General features: G+C 39.2%; 1 protein-coding gene across 1 annotated transcript in view; it reads left to right on the top strand.

Annotated features, from left to right (window-relative positions):
- Nucleotides 1-18,940, top strand: part of INPP4B (inositol polyphosphate-4-phosphatase type II B) — a 292,966-nt gene that overhangs the window by 73,329 nt on the left and 200,697 nt on the right. Inside the window, exons 3-4 of the mRNA XM_075709895.1 lie at nucleotides 7,154-7,238; nucleotides 18,575-18,799. Coding sequence (XP_075566010.1) covers nucleotides 7,154-7,238; nucleotides 18,575-18,799 — 310 coding nt within the window. The remainder of the gene's footprint in view (nucleotides 1-7,153; nucleotides 7,239-18,574; nucleotides 18,800-18,940) is intronic.

Below are 18,940 nucleotides of genomic sequence, written 5' to 3'. Positions count from 1 at the left end.
TGCTTAGGGTGCTTGGGGTGTAGTTTTGTTATTGGGGGGGCTGTTTGTGGTGTGTTTCGTGGTGTGGTGGGGTTTTTTTGTTTGGTTGGTTTTTTTTTTTTTTTTTTTTTTTACTTTTCCCCTCCCTGCAGGAAGCTGGAGACCTAGAATAAAAGCATGTGATATTGTGGCTCCAGGAACTGAGAGTTACTGAAAGTTATGCCAGATGTTGTGAGAGTTGCAATAAAATGGTAAAAGTTGTAAGAATTCTTACAGGTGGAAAGAAACGTCCTTCATTGTCTACTTTTAAATATCCAAAGATAATGCATTTTATAAACACACAATACTTGTAGCAATAATGTTTTTGTATTCAGCAGTACCAGGGAAGTAAGGAAGGCAGAAACTGGTAAAAGCTGTAATTAAGCTGTCATACCTAATTTTAAAATACAGTTAACATTTAATTCTTATTTTAAGCTATTTTTGAAGTAAAAAGGCAATATATTGGGAACTGAGCCAGAGATTAATAACATGCTTTTTAAATGACAGCCAAAAAGTGTAGAACAAAGGGGGAGTATGGTTTTTAAAGAAATGTATTACCTGGGGTATGTGTTGTGATACAGCACTGGAGTCTTGCACCAAAATATAACTTTGAAAAACTTAACTAATTCATATCTGAACTGTATATAATTAACTTTTTAAATAGGAAGGGTAATTTGAGATTGTTTCAAGCTGTGTGTAGAATGTAGAAAGTGTTTAATTTTCATTTTTTAATTATGCTAGTGCATAATAAACTGAGTGAATGTGGGGTGTGAATTAACAGAATGTGTATCTGTACATTATTATTATTACTACTAATGCATTTTGAAACTGAAAAGAAAATTACTATTGGTTAGGTACTCGCATTTGTTAAAGGTAATAGTCTTTTAAAAGTACTTGTCTGTTCTGCAGGATTTGTTCAGTGATGTAAGTCAACAACATTTTCCAGAGTGAATGCAGATTAGTGGTATTATTTTGTCAGCATGAAGTTGGTATCTGGCAGCATTGCATGATGGATTAATCACAGGGGGTAGGGCATTTTTTGAAAAAGATGATTGGAGTACCTTTCAGTGAGCTGACAGTTTGTAAAGGTGGTTGCAATGAACTACCAGGTTACAACCTGTCTGGAATAATTGAAGCAACTCATCAGATGCCCAGGAAGCATGTTTTTCCTTATTGTGCAGCTTGGGTCATAGGCTTTGTGATACTTAATAGACACAGGGTGGGAATATTAATATAGCAGAATAATATATAATATTAAAGGAGATTTCAGATTGTTGAATACTTTGTCGTGCAGTCATTTGCTAATACCTCAAAATTAGAACAGTGCATTTTGATCTATTTGGTAATGGACATACTGCTGTAGAAATATGTTGTACCTGCCTACGTTTTAAGACTACTAGCTTTTCTATTTGTGAATGAAATTACCCTGACAAATCCTGTTGCTTTTTTCTTGTTCACATATATAAAAAATGCTATGCTTTAACTGCAGAGTGATGAACCTTATCTGTGCTAACACTGAAATAGCAAATGTAGGTGGTAATGTTTATAGCATAGTCAAAAGCGCATGACCTGAGCACTTGCATACATTATTGAGCTAGTATCAACCTGGCTAGCTCATCTGCCAGTACTGGTGAAGTTGTAAAAACTCTGGATCATAGGGAAGTTGTACGGCTTGTGCCATTTTTAATGCCATTAGGACTTTGCTGCTGTTGGTGTCAGAGCTAGCTAGGTTAACACTAGGTTATCGTTAATACCATTATATGGTGCCTATGTATTGCAGACCTTTGGTTGCGCTGTACGCATGCCAAGAGATAGTGGCCATATTATCATGCCTGTTCACTGTCTTCTAGCTCCCCTCCTGGGAAGCCAGCCTTACCATAGCAGTCTGAGGACACTGAGATTTTCTGAGCCAGGTGTACACAGTCGGGATGTAGGTACATGGTGGAACTAGGGAAGAGTCCCTAAGGAGGAGTAGGAGTTTCACTGTGCTTTCCATTCTTGCAAGTTAGGCACTTAGCATGTATATCACTAAAAGCAGCCTTATAGGTACCCCAATAACCTGGTCTTTCAGGTTTCCTTAGTCACCAGCTTTTCCTCTGAGGGTTCCAGTGAAGGCATTAGATATATCTTGCAATAAGTGCAACAGCGATGACTTTGTAGTCTGGGGAAGAGATGATATGGGTTCAAAATAATTCGATAAACTTTACCTGCTGGTACCAGTCCCTTCATGCAAACTCCTCTATTGCAAATATTTCCCTTAGTAGCAAGCAAGAACTGAAACCAATTCTTATAATTCGAATTTTGAAAGTTTTTTTTTTTTGTTCCCTAGCATAGTCTTTTGTGTTACTTCTGTGCGACTATAATTTTGTCCATTTTAGTTATGTTTGGTACCTTTCCATAAAATTTCTGTCCTTTATTTGTTTTTATCGTAGGAATACTTATAAATGCAGGCAAAAAATAACTGATTTGAAAAGCATGATAAGTGGATTGGTGTATCCTACTCTATAAGGCTTTTGACTTAATTATTTCAAGTTTGCAAAAATAAGCTGCTTTTTTTTTTTAAATTTAAAAAAAAAAAAACCAAAACCTGAAATTCACACCACACATACCCCCCCCGCCCCAGTTGAGTGTGGAGGCTTTTTATAATGTCTTATTAGAAGAGTTTTTACTTTCTGTGGTGTTTGGGGATTTTTTTTATAAAATGCTATAGCTTTACTTTTCTACTTACTGCTTTAACACAGAGGAATTGCTTCGAATGTCACTTCTAATTTTAACTGTCTTGACTTGATACAGCTAGCAGTAGGTAGATTCCGCGCCCCCCCCCCCCCCCCCCCAGCAACAAATCTTCTACTGTAAAGCCCTTTCATAATGACACACTTCCTCCCCCCATAATGGTACATCAAGTCAGATCTACAGGAATGCAAAAATAGCTCAAACATGCCACTCTGTCTGACAGTTTTAAAAGTTTTTCAGTGCTTTCATTTTTTGAAAGCTTTTTTTTTTTTTTTCCCTCCCCAGTCAAAAGAAAAATGGCAGGCTGGAGTCTGCAATGACATAGTTACAAATTCCAGGTAAAATGTAAGTTACAAATTTGGTGCAGATAGTTAGAAACAACCGAAAAAATGTACTAATGTAACTTCAAATACTGTGTGCTTCCCTCACTGCTGTAGAATGTGTTTTCGGTTTTGATGCTTTCTAACTGCAAAAATGCTATATTTTACTCTGTCAGAAAACTTTTCTATGCAATCTGTACTTCAGATTGCTCGTGAATCTGGAGCTAGGTACTTGAATGATGGTTGCCAGCTTAAAATCATTAAGCTTCCTTTACATTAAAAAGAGTTATGTACAGTTATGTAGGTATGAATATGGAGTTAGCAGACACCTGCTCATGTGTTTTGGTATGACTGTCTCTTATTTCAGTTTTAGGCATGGACTCCACAGAAACAGGGATGTCTTCACTGCTCTGAGTTGAAACTCGTGACAGTTACAGGAGACAGTAGTGGATTTAGTAGTACAGTAGTACTTTGGATTTACAACAGCATACTGTGATAGCAAAGCCTGGCCAATCATTTGGCAAAGTAAATTGAAAGGGTTTCTGCTACTTCTAGGTTTTGGGCACTCATCTACTTTTGCAGTTTTGCTAGGATATTTAAGTTGAATTGATGAGTCATTTAATTTTCTCCTCAGATCAGTGTTGTTTTAAAACAATTTCCTGGTCTGAAGGGTGGTGGGGTGCCTGTAGACTTTGTCAGTATTTTGAGAAAGATGTAGTAGTTCACGGTCTAGTTGATGTTTGGCATTTGGATTGATCCAGTAAGTTTTTTATAACAATTATCCAAAATTACCGATGGTAGGCCAATATATTGGATTGTAACGCATTACTACAGATCTGATTTTGATCCTATTTTCCATGCATAAAGACCAGATCATTAGAAGTTACCCTTTTATTAAAATCAAACCTAGAAAAATAAAATAATAGCCAGTCCAAGTAAGCTCATATTATGCACTTAAAGAAAGAGAGAAATTTTGGATCTCTTCAGATACTGGGGAAAAAAAAAAGCTGATCTATATCAGATACGCATACTGGTTCCCTTGATTACAATTTTGTCATTTCATTTGTAAATAAATTTCTTGTTAGCTTTTTGTGTGACAGACAAAGCCTAGCTCATCTAAATGATGAAAAGTCTGCAATAATAGTAATTCTGAAGGTCTCTTTCTTCAGGTTTGTGTCAGGATGTGGGAGATGTTTTGCAGCAACATGTACTTTCTTTTCTGGCAGCCTTATGCTCTTTAATCTTTTTTTCTTGTTTCCCTTCTTGTTCCCTCTCACATACAGAAAAAGTAAATGCGTATCCTCTGATTACTGTACTTGATTGTGTATCTTGGAAAAGCATTCAGGTTCATTTGAAGTCGCAGCATTGTTTCATTCCAGCTTCCACTGCTGTAGGGAGTGGAGTAACTTGTCTCTAAAGAGGCTCTTGTGCTGCAGCATCTGCTGTCTTAAAATGCAGAAAGCTTGAAATACTCTGAACTGTCCTCTCTTGTGTTTGTGGTTACTGTTGTATGTGAGCTGCATTGTGAGACAAACCTTACTAGTACAAATTCTTGTTAATTATTTGATAGTTATTTTTTGCTAACCACTTGCCAGTTTGTTTGTAGTATGTGTGTCTTTCATATACAAATCCAAACATCAAGCCTTTAAATCTTGGCAACTATAGCAAATTGCATGGAAGCTGTGATTCTTCATTCCTGGCCTTGCCGAATACCTGACTTGTCTGAAAGCCAAGCAAGAGTTGCTTCTCTTTATGTACTGACAGGCTTCCACTTACTGCAGATAGGTATTTTGGAGGAAATGTTAAGTGTAGTGAGTCGTCACATTTGCATGTTTCATCTGTGGGGCATGAATACCAGCAGAGGAACCCTTTTCTGTAGGAATGAAAAGGGGAAAAGCTGTTAGAGTTCATTGACTATTTTTTCGGACAGAGACTGGGTAGGAGTCTTTCACGTACTCACAGCTGAGTGCCACATTGTCTCAGACCTTTGTTAACTTCTGAAATAAACCCCTGCTTTTGGTCATATCTTTTCTGAAACATTGCCAGCTCTTGAAGGAATCAGGCCGCATTATCCACTTGTCAAGTGAGGGTTATTTGGGAGACTGAATGGGTGAGGTGTTGATACCTTTTTTAATTTTTTAGATTTTGAAGCAAGGTATCAGCATCATTGCAGTGGAGAGCTCTTCCTAATTAGCCTGTTGTTTGTTTTTTTGAACTATTATTGCCTATTTTCCCAAGCTGACTTGAGCTGTTTCTCATAAAGGCTCCTTGTATTTTACTTGCCCTGGTAGAACCTCAAAGAATGCCTCACTCCATAGCACCTGATAATTGCCTCTGGGTTACCATGTATGCTCAACTTGCTGGATTCTATAAATAAGAGTTCCTAATGTAGCACTGGTATTTCTCCCAAAATGCACTGCACTGTTTCACTACTTTCTCTCTTTTTTTCTTTTTTTTTTTTTTAAACAGTCAGTTAGCTGGGTTTCAGTCTACAGGACAATACAACCCTTTTAGACCATACCAGCCTGAATAGTATTTCAAACAAGATAATGTAAAAGTGGTTTCTAGATAAGTCCGATTGCTTTTTCTTAGTCTATTAAACCTTCTCTCTTGACTTTTGGCATATTTCAGTATAACATCGTGTGCTTTTTTTCCCCACTCCTCTGTTTTATTTTAACCTTTTCTCACTGTTGGATGTTGATTTGTGCTTTGATAACTGGGTTTGGAGTATTCATTTAATAAGTGGTAAAAGGTAGGAGGGAGGGAATAAATATAGACTTTCTCAAGGAAACCCTTGTTAGACTTCAGAGACGTTATCTGTTTGTTACTCGTCAGTCTTACTGTAGTCTTGCAGTCTTACTGTATTAAATTTCCCCTTTTTTGCTCATGAAAGACAACGGTGTTACTAGGGAAGTAAAGGGTCTTTTTGTGAGAAAATGCAGGATCAAGCCATCCATTTAAAAACAAACGTGAAACTCCTGGCAAAAAGTTTAAGCCTGATTCTGGCAGGCCTAATAACATGGTATAAATGCAGAGAAAGAGGTAGACAAGAAAACTTGTCTATATTAGGCAGGTGTTATAAACATGAACTTTTTATGAAGTCATTCATTAAGTGTCAAATATGTAGAAGTAAAGTTCAGGCTTTTGGTAAAATTGGCCTACAGGATGAAAAATTTTTCGTCTTTAGGATCACTTGGAATAAAGAAGTACCTGAGGAAGGAATGTTAAAATAAGAATTACATTAATCCCTGCAGAATCTCACTGAAGTAGAGAATGAGCTCTGCGACATTCACGTTGGGAACCTGCAATGAGGAAGTGTATGGGTGCATGTTCTAAGGGTTATTTGTTACCGGATGTTGGGGATAAAAAATGGATAATGAAAGTTTGAAGGGAAAAAAGATTAATTCTGAAGGAGTGATTGATAGCTTCACTCTTCTGAAAAATGAGTCACACTTACTAAACTAGAAGAAGAGTCTGCAGTTTCTTTGCAGAGCACTCACAAGAAATGATAGTGGTAATTTGTATCATATTGCACTCTGCAATAGGTCCATCTCACTTAATGTCATTTGAATTGCATAGCCAGAGACAACATTCAAAGTTTCAAGTGATGATAAAGAAATCCCTTTACAATGAAAATTGAAAAGAAATGCCTACTGTAAGATTGCATGTTATTTTGTTCACTTGAAAGTATCCTACTCTTTGAAGAGAACCTGACATTTGATTCAGCCTTATTAGTAAATATGGAAGTTGGAATGAGCTGGGCTTGCCTGATTTGCTTAGGAATGTGGTGGCACCTAAACTTCTGAATACCTACAATATGAAAAAAACCTAACTACCAAGTTCCTTTTTTCTTAGTTTCCTGCGTGGCCTTTTCTAACAGTTTATTCCCTTTATAGCTCATTGAGCTGAGATAGGATGGCACAGATCAGTAATTAAAGAATGCCTGTATCCATCTGCCTAGTGACTGTTGTGCTTTGTTGTCTTGATGTATCTACATGTTGTGTTGGCTGTGAACAGCCAAACAGAAGGACTTCGCAGTCAGGTTCCAAATCTTAACGGTTTGTCGTCTTTATGTCTCACAGAGTTCTGAAGCCTCTGAAGTGGTAATCCTGGAGCGCTGCTGGGTTGTGGAGTTCAGGAATAAAACAGATGTTTCAATAGTTCTTAGTAAGTAAGACATAGTTCAATATTTTCAGTGTGAATTTTTTTATTTCTGGCAACAAAAATGACAACAAAAAACCCCAGCCACCCAGGCACTGAAACTTTGCTAAAAACTTAGCTTACATGCATTTGTCTAAATACTGCCTGTCTCTGAATTCATGCCTAAAAAGAAAATCCTAAAAGCTATTGTTTTACTTTTCTAAAATCAAGTGAAATTCTATGTCATCTTTTTCCTCTGACAATAAATAGAATTTTGAAGTTCTGTTTTGTTAGGTATTATGTACAATATGGGTTTTATGTTGATGCATAGCCAATTCATCTTATTCTTGAATGATTAATCATTGCCAGCCTCCCTATTAACTGAGGATTTTCCTGTTTTTCTCACCTCTTATCAACTCTTCATTAATAAAATTGTTAAAAACAGTAGGGAAAAAAGTCAGTTATTTCATAGAAATCAGAATGATTATTTTAGCGGAAAGATTTTTATTTGGAGAAGATAGTAACATAGAGTTTTCTCTGCAGGAAGAACTCGAATAGCAATTGTGTTAAGAATTTTTTATGATGTGGATTCTTTCTGATGCCACAGTAGAGTTTTGAAGTCCGTAGATAAATTTGACATTTTCTACTAGCTGTAATGGTCTAAGAGCAGTTTTGCTAGGCTAGTAAAACTAGCTACAAGGGGAAAAAAGGTTGTGCTGCATTTGTGGGCTTCTTGGCCAGCTTTATGTTTAGTAGACGTTCCTACCTTCTTTTTTTATACTGACCAAAATCTCCAGTCCACCTCAAGGAAAACTGGTTGCATTAATTATGCTAACTTTTGTCCTTACCTGCTGAAGTGATTCTTAGTGTTTGGTCACATTTGAGAAGGCAGTGACTTGAAATGTATTCATTGTGGGGTTTATCCTTTTCTGGATAGTATTCTGGGCAATAGCTCAAATCTGGCATCTTTAGTAGTGGAATTAAATCTTACGTCTTGTGCCTGATGTTGAGACACTGCATCAAAAAGCACTCCTTTCTGGATTTGGAAGCATCACTTTACCTAACTATAAGAGCTGAATGATTGCCATTGACTCTCAAATTGAGACTTTTCTAATTATACCCTTATTGAGTCCAATTCGTTGATTGGAATCATCAGCTTTATGAGGTGGTGCTGTTGCAGTTTGAGTATAAATACAGTCATGTCAGTTCCCTTCTGGCACTTCTTTCACAATGCTTGAACTGAACTGAACCAAGAATACAGTTGTAATTGCTGACAGGACTCTTTCAATTAGCTTTGAAGCCTGCAAACAGGACAGTTTCTGTGGCAGAGAGACTGGCAGGTTTTAAGTCCAAAAGCTGGGGAAGTAGACAGCAATGAATACTGAGTAAGCACTTCAGGCTGCCTGTGGAGAAAAAGAGACTGTGAATATGTGTGGAGGAAGAAATATGCTTGCATAGTTAGGAACAGAAATTGCTAGCTGAGAGACAGACCTTCCAAAACAAAGTTTTTGAAGGTCAATAGTGTGGTTAGAGGTAAGGGTGGCATTCTGACCAGCCTCTAAAAACATATTAAAGGAGAAAAGAGGAAACAATACAGAAAACTCCAGGTATGCAGAGCCAATAAATGATGATGAATGCCCGGGGCGCGACCAAAGGAATACAACAGAAGATAGAGGAAGAGACAGACAGGTGGAGGAGAAATGGATTTCAAACTTGGCAATTTTCCTGTGCCAGAGAACAAGGACAAGAGCCTGGCTGATGATTTGTTGGATGGGAAAAGAAAAAGCAAGCCGGACTATTATGAGGTATTAGAACAAAACTGAAGACAAATGAAGATGATATACTGTGTACTGAGTGAGGATAAAATACCAAAAGAAGTGAAATAATAATCCATGTACTGTAGGAGAGAACAGAATTCAGAAGACAAAAGGGGAGAAAAGCAAAACTCAGGAACTAAGAAGAGATATCTTTGTCAATGGGGGCTTTGATCATGAAAAACCAGCTGCATTGTCACAAGAATATATCCATTGGCCATTGGGAACCAAAAAAGAAAGCTCTAAAATGTCTGTCTGGAGCTTTAAAGGATTCAGGTGGAAGCAGGATAGGAGGACATACCTGCTCACAATGTCAAATTCCTCATGGCAGAGGAGAGCTGTGCCAGAACACAGTAGAAGCCCCAAGGAAGAGGTGGAGTTGTGGAGTTATCTGTGAGGTTTGACTTGTGGTGTGGCTGGGCATTCAACTTGGAACCATGAAGGGTGGGGTGGGGTGGAGTGAGCTTTTGGCCTATGTGTATCCATCTTTCTCTGAGTGGTGGGCTGAATACTAGGAGATATAAGATGGAGACTAACTGGGATATCTAAGAAGAGAATGTAATAAAGGGCAGTGGAGTAAACATGGAGGTTAAAATAAGGACATTTTCATGCAGCATCTAGTGATATTGTGGGGCTGATCATTGCCTCAGGGTGGTGTGGGCACTGAAACAGAAAGCGAGTACAAAAGAGGTCAGGCAGTCACAGCAGATAATCCTGTCAGTGCTTTAAGTGTAGTGCTCCCAAAACAGCCTAGCTCAAAAGGTTTCTAAGTGGCCCATGAAAGGCAACAGAAGGATTTGTTAGGTGAACTATCATTCTGTATGTAGCTGGTTGCTTGCATGCCCTCGCGACATGAACCAGTTGCTATTAGCAGAACAGATCAGACACTGGTGTGAGATGGATCTGATTGACTGTGGCAGTTCACACGAGTGTGATTCATTCCTGAAATCCCAGAAAGTGTGATAAGGAGAGCATTTCAACCCTTTTATCCAAAAAGATCTTAAACCTGGAAAAACTGCTGCTGTGCACTGAAACGTTTGAGCAGTGCAATGTTAACTGCCTTGCCTTGGATTCTCCTCCGGAATAACCACCATGTTTGTGCCATCTAAGCTTGCACCTTGTACAATAGAGGCAGGCATCGTAGCCTCACCAGATGGAGAGAAATATAAACGTGGCTATTTAGAGAATAGCTATGCTTCTGTTGCACCTTGGAAACCCTGTTAAAGGTGGTTACTCTGCATTTCCGTGCCCAGGCGCTGGCAGTGGGGGCTGCAGGGCAGCCTCTGTGAGGAGAGGCCAGGGCTGCCCCATGCCAGACTCATCTGGCTCCAAGGGAGCCACCGCAGGGCACGGCTCAGCCCCTTGGCCCTGCTGGTGGTGCCTCGGGGAAAGAGTATTTCAGAAAGGGTAGCACACTGCTCAGTAGTGAGGAGTGAGGGGAAAAAAGTGTGTGAAACAGCCCTGCAAGCACCAGAGTGAGAGCAGATGGAGGGGAGGAGGTGTTCCAGGTGCCTGAGCAGAGATTCTCCTGGAGAGACTCCAGTGGAGCAGGTATTTCCCTGCAACCTGTGGAGAGACCATGCTGCAGCCAGGGGTAAACTGTGAGGAGGAAAGAACAGCAGAGATGAGCTGTTATGGACTGGCCATAACCACCCAGCCCGCAAACCTCCATGCCGCTCAGGGTGTGGGGCGGGTGGAGGAGTCGGGAATGAAGTGGAGCCTGGGAAAAAGCAGGGGGTGGAGGTGGGGGGGAGGTCTTTGTTTCTCTGTAGTCAGCACTCTTTTAATCTGCAATAATTTAAATTATTTTTCCCATAAGATGAGTCTGCTTTGCCCATGATGGTAATTGGTAAGTGATTTCCCTGACTTCATCTTTACCCATGACCTGCTGCTGCTTTTCTCCCCCAGCCCTGTTGAGGAGGGGGAGTGAGTGAGCGAGCGGCTGGGCAGGTGGCTAGCAGCCATCGAAGGTCAACACACCACAGTTAATTTGTCAGGTGTTTTTCTTTAAGTGTTTTGTCCACTTCCAGATGTGTCAGCATTTGAGCGGAAGATGCAAAAAGATAGGCAACCAGGAACAAAAAGTTGTGTTAACGTTGGTAGTTTTTTGGTCACTATTATGTTGGGCTAGATGACCTCTAAAGGTCCCTTCCAACCCAAAGCATTCTAGGATTCTATGTTTCTCTGGAATAGGGCAATTAGAGCTGTGTGGCTAGATGTTTGACCTGTCCCAAGAGCAATCTGAAGTTGACCACTGTGGTGTATAGAGCCTCCTGTGGGTAAGAGTGAAGAACTCTGCCTCCTTTCCTCCACGTGATGTTGTACAACACAAAATTGGGGGTGAACCCAAAAGACACAGGCACAATGCAATGAAACCAGATGTGAGAGACAGCATTCAAGGACTGCCTTCTCTTGATCTGTAAATCACTTCTCTTTTTCAGGATAAGAGATGCTTTAAGACTGTATTAATTGCATTACCGTGTGTGGTCCCTTAGTGAGAGCTAGGGAGGTAAGAGGCCTACCATCCAGGTGGGGCTGGTGAGGTGTGAGGAGGAAGGGAGGATGATCTTAAAGGTCTTTTCCAACCTAAACGATTCTATGATGAAGATGACAGAGCTTTTGATGCAAGGTCACAGTCATCTAAAACATATTGCAGTGTATCAGGCAGAAGAAGGGCCTGCGTATAGGAATACCCTTAAGACGGCAAGCATTGCCTTTTGCCATTTGTAGTATGTAAGCCACTTAACTTGGAGCTTTTCATTTCCTTCAATAGTAGTGGCTCGGAATGGCAGGTCAGTCAGTATCACTCCCTGTTTTGGAGATGGAATAACTGAGGCCTATGCTAAAGTTGGAGACCTAGGCAGAGAATCACGATCTCTGAATCCCGCCTTTAAGGCAGACTGATGGTCCAGCTAGCGATGTGATATACTTCCTTCCAGCAAAAGCAGTCTATCACTTTGCAAAGGCCACACTTAGTACTTTGGGTGAATGCTGCAGTATTTCTGTTCAGTGATCTTGAGATACCATTGTGGTATTTAAATATTTGTGTGGTCTGCCTTGCTTCCAGCATAGGTGTGGTATTTTTTTAACGAGAGGGGAGAAGCATTGTGGCATGTGTGGAAGCCTGCAGATATTAAAAGAAATGAAGTATTACACTGCAGTAGTCAGCCTGGGGTATCACGCTATATTAATTTCAAATACCTCAGGCTCTTTGTGAGCTTCTGTGGGCACTTAAGTGGAGATTATAATGGGAACTTATATAAGTTTATTCCAGCATTGCAAAATAAAAAAAAAACACTGAAGATAAAATTTTTTAATTAAATTCTTTATCTTTGATTGAAAATTTAACTTCCAAAGGAAGATTAACATAGCATCATGAGTAACCATGGGCTGATTTCATCACTACTAATTTGAACATGAAATGCATCAGCATATAGAATTCAGTCAGCTTTGTGAATTAAAAGCCTCTGATGTCTGTATTAGAAATATCTTGCGGATATAATTTACGTATCAAAGCTTCCATTCTACTTTTGTTGCAGCATATGGTGGTTAGCTGTGATGGTGCTTTATATTTTAGAGTGGCAGTGGCTCATTGATATTCTCAACCATTTTCCACTGCTGAAGTAGCAACTGAGAATTTCTTTTTGCTAGTGTGTGTGTGAAAAGAGAGAGACAACCTTTAAACTTTTTGAACTCTCTTACTTTACATATTGGCATAGGAAGAAAAATAGTGATCCTCTAGAAAAGAAGAGGCTGTCATCCTGGACACTGACCATGTGCTTTGTACATGTTTTTATTTAAATCCTGCCAGTAATTTCTTTTTTACCGTGTTCAATGTGATTTTTATGCCTATAACTCTCAATAATGAAAATAAAGCAAGCCAGAGTATCAGTCTTCCTGTCACTTTTACATGTTTAGTAAAATAAACCAATAAAGCCTTCTTAAGAAAAAGATGAAAATTAATAACAAATGAAAATGCTTTAAAACCAAAGTGTTTTCCCCCTACCCTTAGAAATGGGTTTGTTTTATTACTTTATTTTAAAAGCCTTTCCACTAAACTGCAGCCTTTTCAAAGGCAAGGGTGAACTCTAATAATTGTCTACACTTTTTCTGGCGGCTCAGTTAATTATTTCTGACTTCACAGAAACCCAGGTTTCTGTGTAAGAGATTATGATTAAAGTTACAATCAAATACACTTTAAAAATTGAGGAAGAACATTAAGATGTTTTTAACAGGAAATTTGTTTTCATTTTTAAAACAACTGAAATATCAAAGTAGTTGCAGAGAAAAGGGGCAACTGCAATTGTTACATTGAAAAACCTGGGAAATTTAAGTATTATTACAAAACAGTGGGAACAGAAAAGTTATTTGAGGATGATGGACCTAACACCAAAATACATGTCTGACTTTAGACAGTTGGGTTAGAGTAGAAAAGTCTTTCTAATGCCACTGGGGATATCTCAGCTTCTTTTTGTGCTATTTCCTGATTTGACAGCAGTCCTGTTTGAGCAGGGGTGTTGAATTCTTTATTTGAGCTGCAGAAGTCCTATGGGACCGTAACTTTCTGTGCTGGCCCCTGTGGGAGACAACCTTGTTGAGATCACGGTTCAGTAGAAGAGCTGTTGGTGTACAGAGTCCCGATCAGAAAAGGCTCTATGAACAGACATGTTTGCTTTCCGCTTCCTCAGCTCCTGCCTTCAATTGAGTCTCTGATATTGAAATAATGAAAAGAAGCAAGGTGGGCAAGCTGCTGGAAGGGCCGCTGAGCACCTGCTAGTGAGGGATCTCCACTTGAGAAAGTGCCGGAAGCAGTATAGCCACTGGACCGCATTAGCGTTCTGTAATGTCAATGTAAGTGATGTCTCTACTTCTGCCCACTTTGTGCGTCAAGGGACGGGAAGTCAAGGGTTTGAATGCAGTTATACTCTGTGGAAGTTGGGCAGTTTCTAGACTGCAAAACTTTCCTTCAAAATGTGTGTATAGCAACATTACTGGCCAAGTGGATGTGAGTTTGTATAGTCCCAAGTGCTACATCCACCTGCTGTAGAGCAAACACAGAATGCTCTACTACAGAATCTGTTCCCACAGATTTCACCAGTGATGCTTTCGTGTTAGCTTGCTTTTGCAGCATTATCCAAGCGCTAGTTGCGTTATCCAAGAGTCAGTGCTAATGCTTAGAGACAACTTCATGCATTAGAATTAGTAATATTTGGCCTCTTTTTCTTTTTTCCCCTCCTGAGGCTAGTAGCTGTGACCATTAATTTATTTTTAACTGGACAGTTTCAAACTGAACTAAAAGTGTTGGTAAACAAGAAGAAACATTTTGATAGCTGGTTATTTATTGCACTTGCAGACTAGTTTTTAATAGTAAATATGAAGCGTATGTCTGACTTCACACATTTTTAGATTTGCTCTTGTAGTAATGTAAGTAGTGTAGTAGCAGTACTCTAGCATTTGAGCTAGCTTTTAAGCTAGAGTTCCAGAAAATAAATGAGATACCTTGGGAAAAGCTGAGGAGAAAGCTTTGTAAAATGTTGATTTAGATGGATAGTGATTTCAGTTAGATATATACAAGTCTATTGTCAGGACAAACACTATCAGGTAACTGTAGGTTACATCAATATCCCGGTGTCTGATCTCGGAGTCTTTCCCTTTCTTTCTGTGTTTTGAATTTATGTAAGCTATCAAAAGGTCCTGTGTTGGTTCTTGTAGCTGTGTAGACCTTCTTTGGATCAAGAAGAAAAAGAGGTAAAGATAGAACTATATACCATTTTACTTTGAATTTAGGACTAGTAAGTTGAATATTTGTTCTGCAAAGAAACCCATTGTGTTTAACTGTGTGAATGTCTTCCCTGGGTTTATGCCACTGAACTTGAAACCCCACTGGGGATGTCCAGCATTAAGATGAAGGTTGCTGTTCTGCTACTGCAGATTCCCAGGTAGATAGAAAATTTTCTTAGTATTGTATGTTCTTAAATCTTACATGTCCTCTAATTGAAAAATCATATCGTAAGAGTAAAACTAGGAATTCATACCAGATAAAGAACTGGTCTTGTTGAAGTCAATAGTAAATAGTCTCAAAAGGTCAGGATTTTTTTCCAAAACTAATTCATGGTAACGCATGTCAGCAGTAGCAGTATAAGAAAGGATGCTTGTGTACTTGTATTTCCTATAGTAACTCCTTAATTATTGACTTAAAAGTAATTCCTTAATCCTTATTGCAGCCTTTCAGTACTTAAAGGGGGCTTATAGGAAAGATGGGGACAATCTTTTTAGCAAGGCCTGTTGTGACAGGGCAAGGAGTAATGGTTTTAAACTGAAGGAGGGTAGATTTAGACTGGATATAAGGAAGAAATTTTTTACAATGAGGGTGGTGAAGCCCAGAGATGTAGTGGAGGCCCCATCCCTAGAAACATTCCAGGCCAGGTTGGATGGGGCTCTGAGCAACCTGATCTGGTCAGAGATGTCCCTGCTCACTGCAGGGGTGTTGGGCTAGATGACCTCTAACGGTCCCTTCCAACCCAAAGCATTCTATGAGTCTATGAATTGTAAAGTATGAAGTGCTTTTGTCCACCCATGAAATACTTCTGTATTTAGGACGTTTCAACACAAAAATAATTCTGCTCCTATGTCCACCACTCATTTGAGGCCTTCATTACATTTGTGGGTCTGTTAGTTTTGTTTTCTGAAAGACCTATTTCAGTTAAGTTTTGACTCCCTACTGAGACTTGGAATTAAGTGTCTTGAGCTTGTTAGGTTTTACTGTGTGCAGCTTATTTAAAATAATAGTCAACATAACAATCTGGGAGAGAAGAGCAAAGAGATGATGATCTTAGATAATAAAGAAACCTGTGTGCTCCTTTATTGCAACAGATGTTTTTGCCAGTGTGCATTTTGGACATTGTGTTTCTTCTAGTATGTGAACTTGTTGTACATAAACATTGCATGCATTGAAACACTATGGGAAACATATAACTTACTGACTGTTGGATCTGCAGAATAAAACTTTCTGCATTTTCAGTGATGAATATTTTTCAGGTATTCTCATATGCTTTTCAGAATTCAACTTAGCTGTTAGAGTACTCCAAAGATCTAAATATAGCGGACTGTAGTGTTTTGAAGTGATAGTTTAGAATGAATTTCCAGATCTCAAAACTGGCACCTGCTAGATCAGAATACAGTGAATTATGCCCACTCCTACTGTGTTTCACTATCCATTTCTAGTTCCATGCATATTAAGGGTGATTCAGTATGCCTTTTGTGCTTGGCAGTCTGATTTCCACAGCTAAGAGGTAAACACAAATAGCATGATTTCAATTGCAAAACATTGATTTCCTCCCAAAGCAGATGGTTTTTATCTAGCTAGTGGTAGGATATTTCAAGACAAAATCACTATTCCCATTTACATTTAAAAATAAAGAGCAAAAAGAAGAGAACACCTTGATATATTTGTATTTTGGTTGTTAAGTGTTGGCTTGTTTGTCTGAAAGTCTTTCCTTAGCTATGGCATCTTGGATATTCAAACTGCTTTTATTAAAATTGTCTGTGCTTTTAAAGGCTGAATGCTGTAAGCAGATGTTTTGCATGCCTGTAAGTGTGTTTTTGGGGTTTTTTTCTTTTATTTTGTTTTTAATTAGAATGACTACTGGTTAATTTTGGTTTTCGTGCTGGTTGACTACATGCCTGTTTTTTTCCTTTTTCCACTGGTAGCTCCAAAATACTATGAAATAAAAACAAACTTCTGAATCTTTGAGGTCAGTGACAGAAGGGAGTAGACTACTGTGCTGTTGCAGATCTTACCAGAGCAGCAGCAAAGTTATCAGCTCTTCTAATTACCAATCTTTTTGAAGGTTACTGCCCTCGTGGCTCAGATGCAGTAGCAGATCACATGAGAGCTTACAGCTGAAACTTCTATGTCTCTAAACTCACCTTTGACAAACAGTAAAGCTCAGCTTGTTAAGGTTTGGTCACTCAAGTATGTATTTTGTCTGTAAACAAGGATCTGATGAACATCTGCGACTCCCTCAGAGTTTGAATATTCTTGTCTCAAGAACTAAATACCTTGTTTTCCTGACTGAGCCAGGGCTAGAGGCAAGAGTTTGAATCCTTATTAGCACGTCTTAAATTGCCTGTGAAGCCAGGAAGACGTTCCCCCACTTTCTGCTCTTCTTTCCAGCCTTTACTTATGAATTCTGTAGTCCAACTGAGAAGTGAAATCTTATCCAGCATTCTTAGCAGCAGCTGCAGCCACACATTTAGACTTCCTTAGATCCACCCCCAGACAAAGCACTTGTCCCACCTCTACTGGGATTTGTGCCAGCACAGTTTTAAGAGGCTTCCAGACTTGAGGTTTGCATCTTTTGTTCCCCCCATAACAATAAAAGCAGAGTTAATTGTAAGTCCCAGATGCTCAGTTTATGAAGTGCAAATGGGTTTAGAATAACATGTGGGTAAGTGCCCAAGGTTAGATACTCAAGTCAGTAAAAGGGAATTTAAGTTCACTTTGTATTGAAAAAAAAAAATTCTGTGTTGTTTGGATTTTCAAACTAAGTATGAAAACGTGTAAGTGTTTCGTTTCATCCAGTAATATGATCTATGGCTTTTTTAGGTCAAAATTATTTTGATGTCCAACCAAATACTTCAGTCCTTATTAATACAATAGCACAGGTGTTTCATAGAGTTTTATGTTTCTAAATCAGTTAGTAACTTCTTTTAAAGAAGCATTGATTTTTCTTTCATTCCCAGTTTGTACTTCTCAGTGTGTATTGCACTAAATGTCACATTGAATTTGTGACTCTGTGAAGCCATCTATACTGCAGAATTTTAAATGCGTAAGAGGTGTTTTTTCTTCCAGTGTTAATCTTAATCAAATGACTGACCCTTGCTACTTACATAGATTCCTTGGGAGCTTCAGCTCCCTGCCCACCCCCCCCCCCCCCCCCCCTTTTTTTTTTTCTTTTGTTCTTAGAAAATTTGATCATTAAACAATTAGACTTCAGGCAGAACAGCAAATGACACATGGATAGTAATGAGGTCAGAAGCTCCCACACACAGCCTGTTGAGTCTTCCCAGAGGAGCTATGTCATGCTAAATTATCTGCGTGCATTGGTGAGCAGTATTCTGGCAAGGATGAATGAGTGGCTGAGCATAAAGGAGAGCTCTAATAGAAGAAATGATGGACACATTCATTCTGGTGAATCCCACTATCTGTCAGAACCATGTCTGCTGCCCCTGCTAAATCAAATTCTTGTTCAAGTTAGCAGTTCTGATAGCTACCTGCTAGGCTGCAGAATCGGTGCTAAAAAAGGATTTCCCATTTTGGTTTGATTTTGCCACCTAGTTTAGCAATATGTTAATTGCTTTTGGAACCACTTGGTGGCTAGACTTAGTACTGCACTGAGTATGAAAGAACTGGGGTTCGATTCACAGGTAGATAGGGTGCACGGTGCAGTGACCATGAAAAGAAATGTGTGTGTGACATCAATATTTTCATGATCGCCCTTTTGAATCAGAGTTCCTAAAAACTGTGTTTATGTTTTCCGAGTGCAGAGTTTCAGAGCGGAGAACCAGATCTTTACCTTGAAGCTGCATCAAAGCCTGATTGCGAATCCTGGGCTGTGGCACTGGGAGAGGCAAACTCAGAAGGTTTGCAGAATAAAATTCAGCAGCTCCGAAGGTTGATCATGGAAATCAAAGAGGAGAGATCATCAGATGAAGCACGGCAGTTTCTCCCTTCATCCCAAGTAGACAGTCTAGGAGAGCCACAGTTCACGAGTAAGTGCATATACTCATTTTAAGAGTGGTGCCATAAAAATGGCCTACTCTCTGTAGCAGTACAGATAGTGTCACAAACAGGGTACATAATGCTGTTTAACTTGTTGCTTGGCAAAGTGCACTTGTAGAGGAAGTCAACCG

The sequence above is a fragment of the Pelecanus crispus genome, chromosome 4 (assembly GCF_030463565.1).
Source record: "Pelecanus crispus isolate bPelCri1 chromosome 4, bPelCri1.pri, whole genome shotgun sequence".
Classification (NCBI taxonomy): domain Eukaryota; kingdom Metazoa; phylum Chordata; class Aves; order Pelecaniformes; family Pelecanidae; genus Pelecanus; species Pelecanus crispus.
This window is presented reverse-complemented; position numbering and strand designations above follow the sequence as displayed.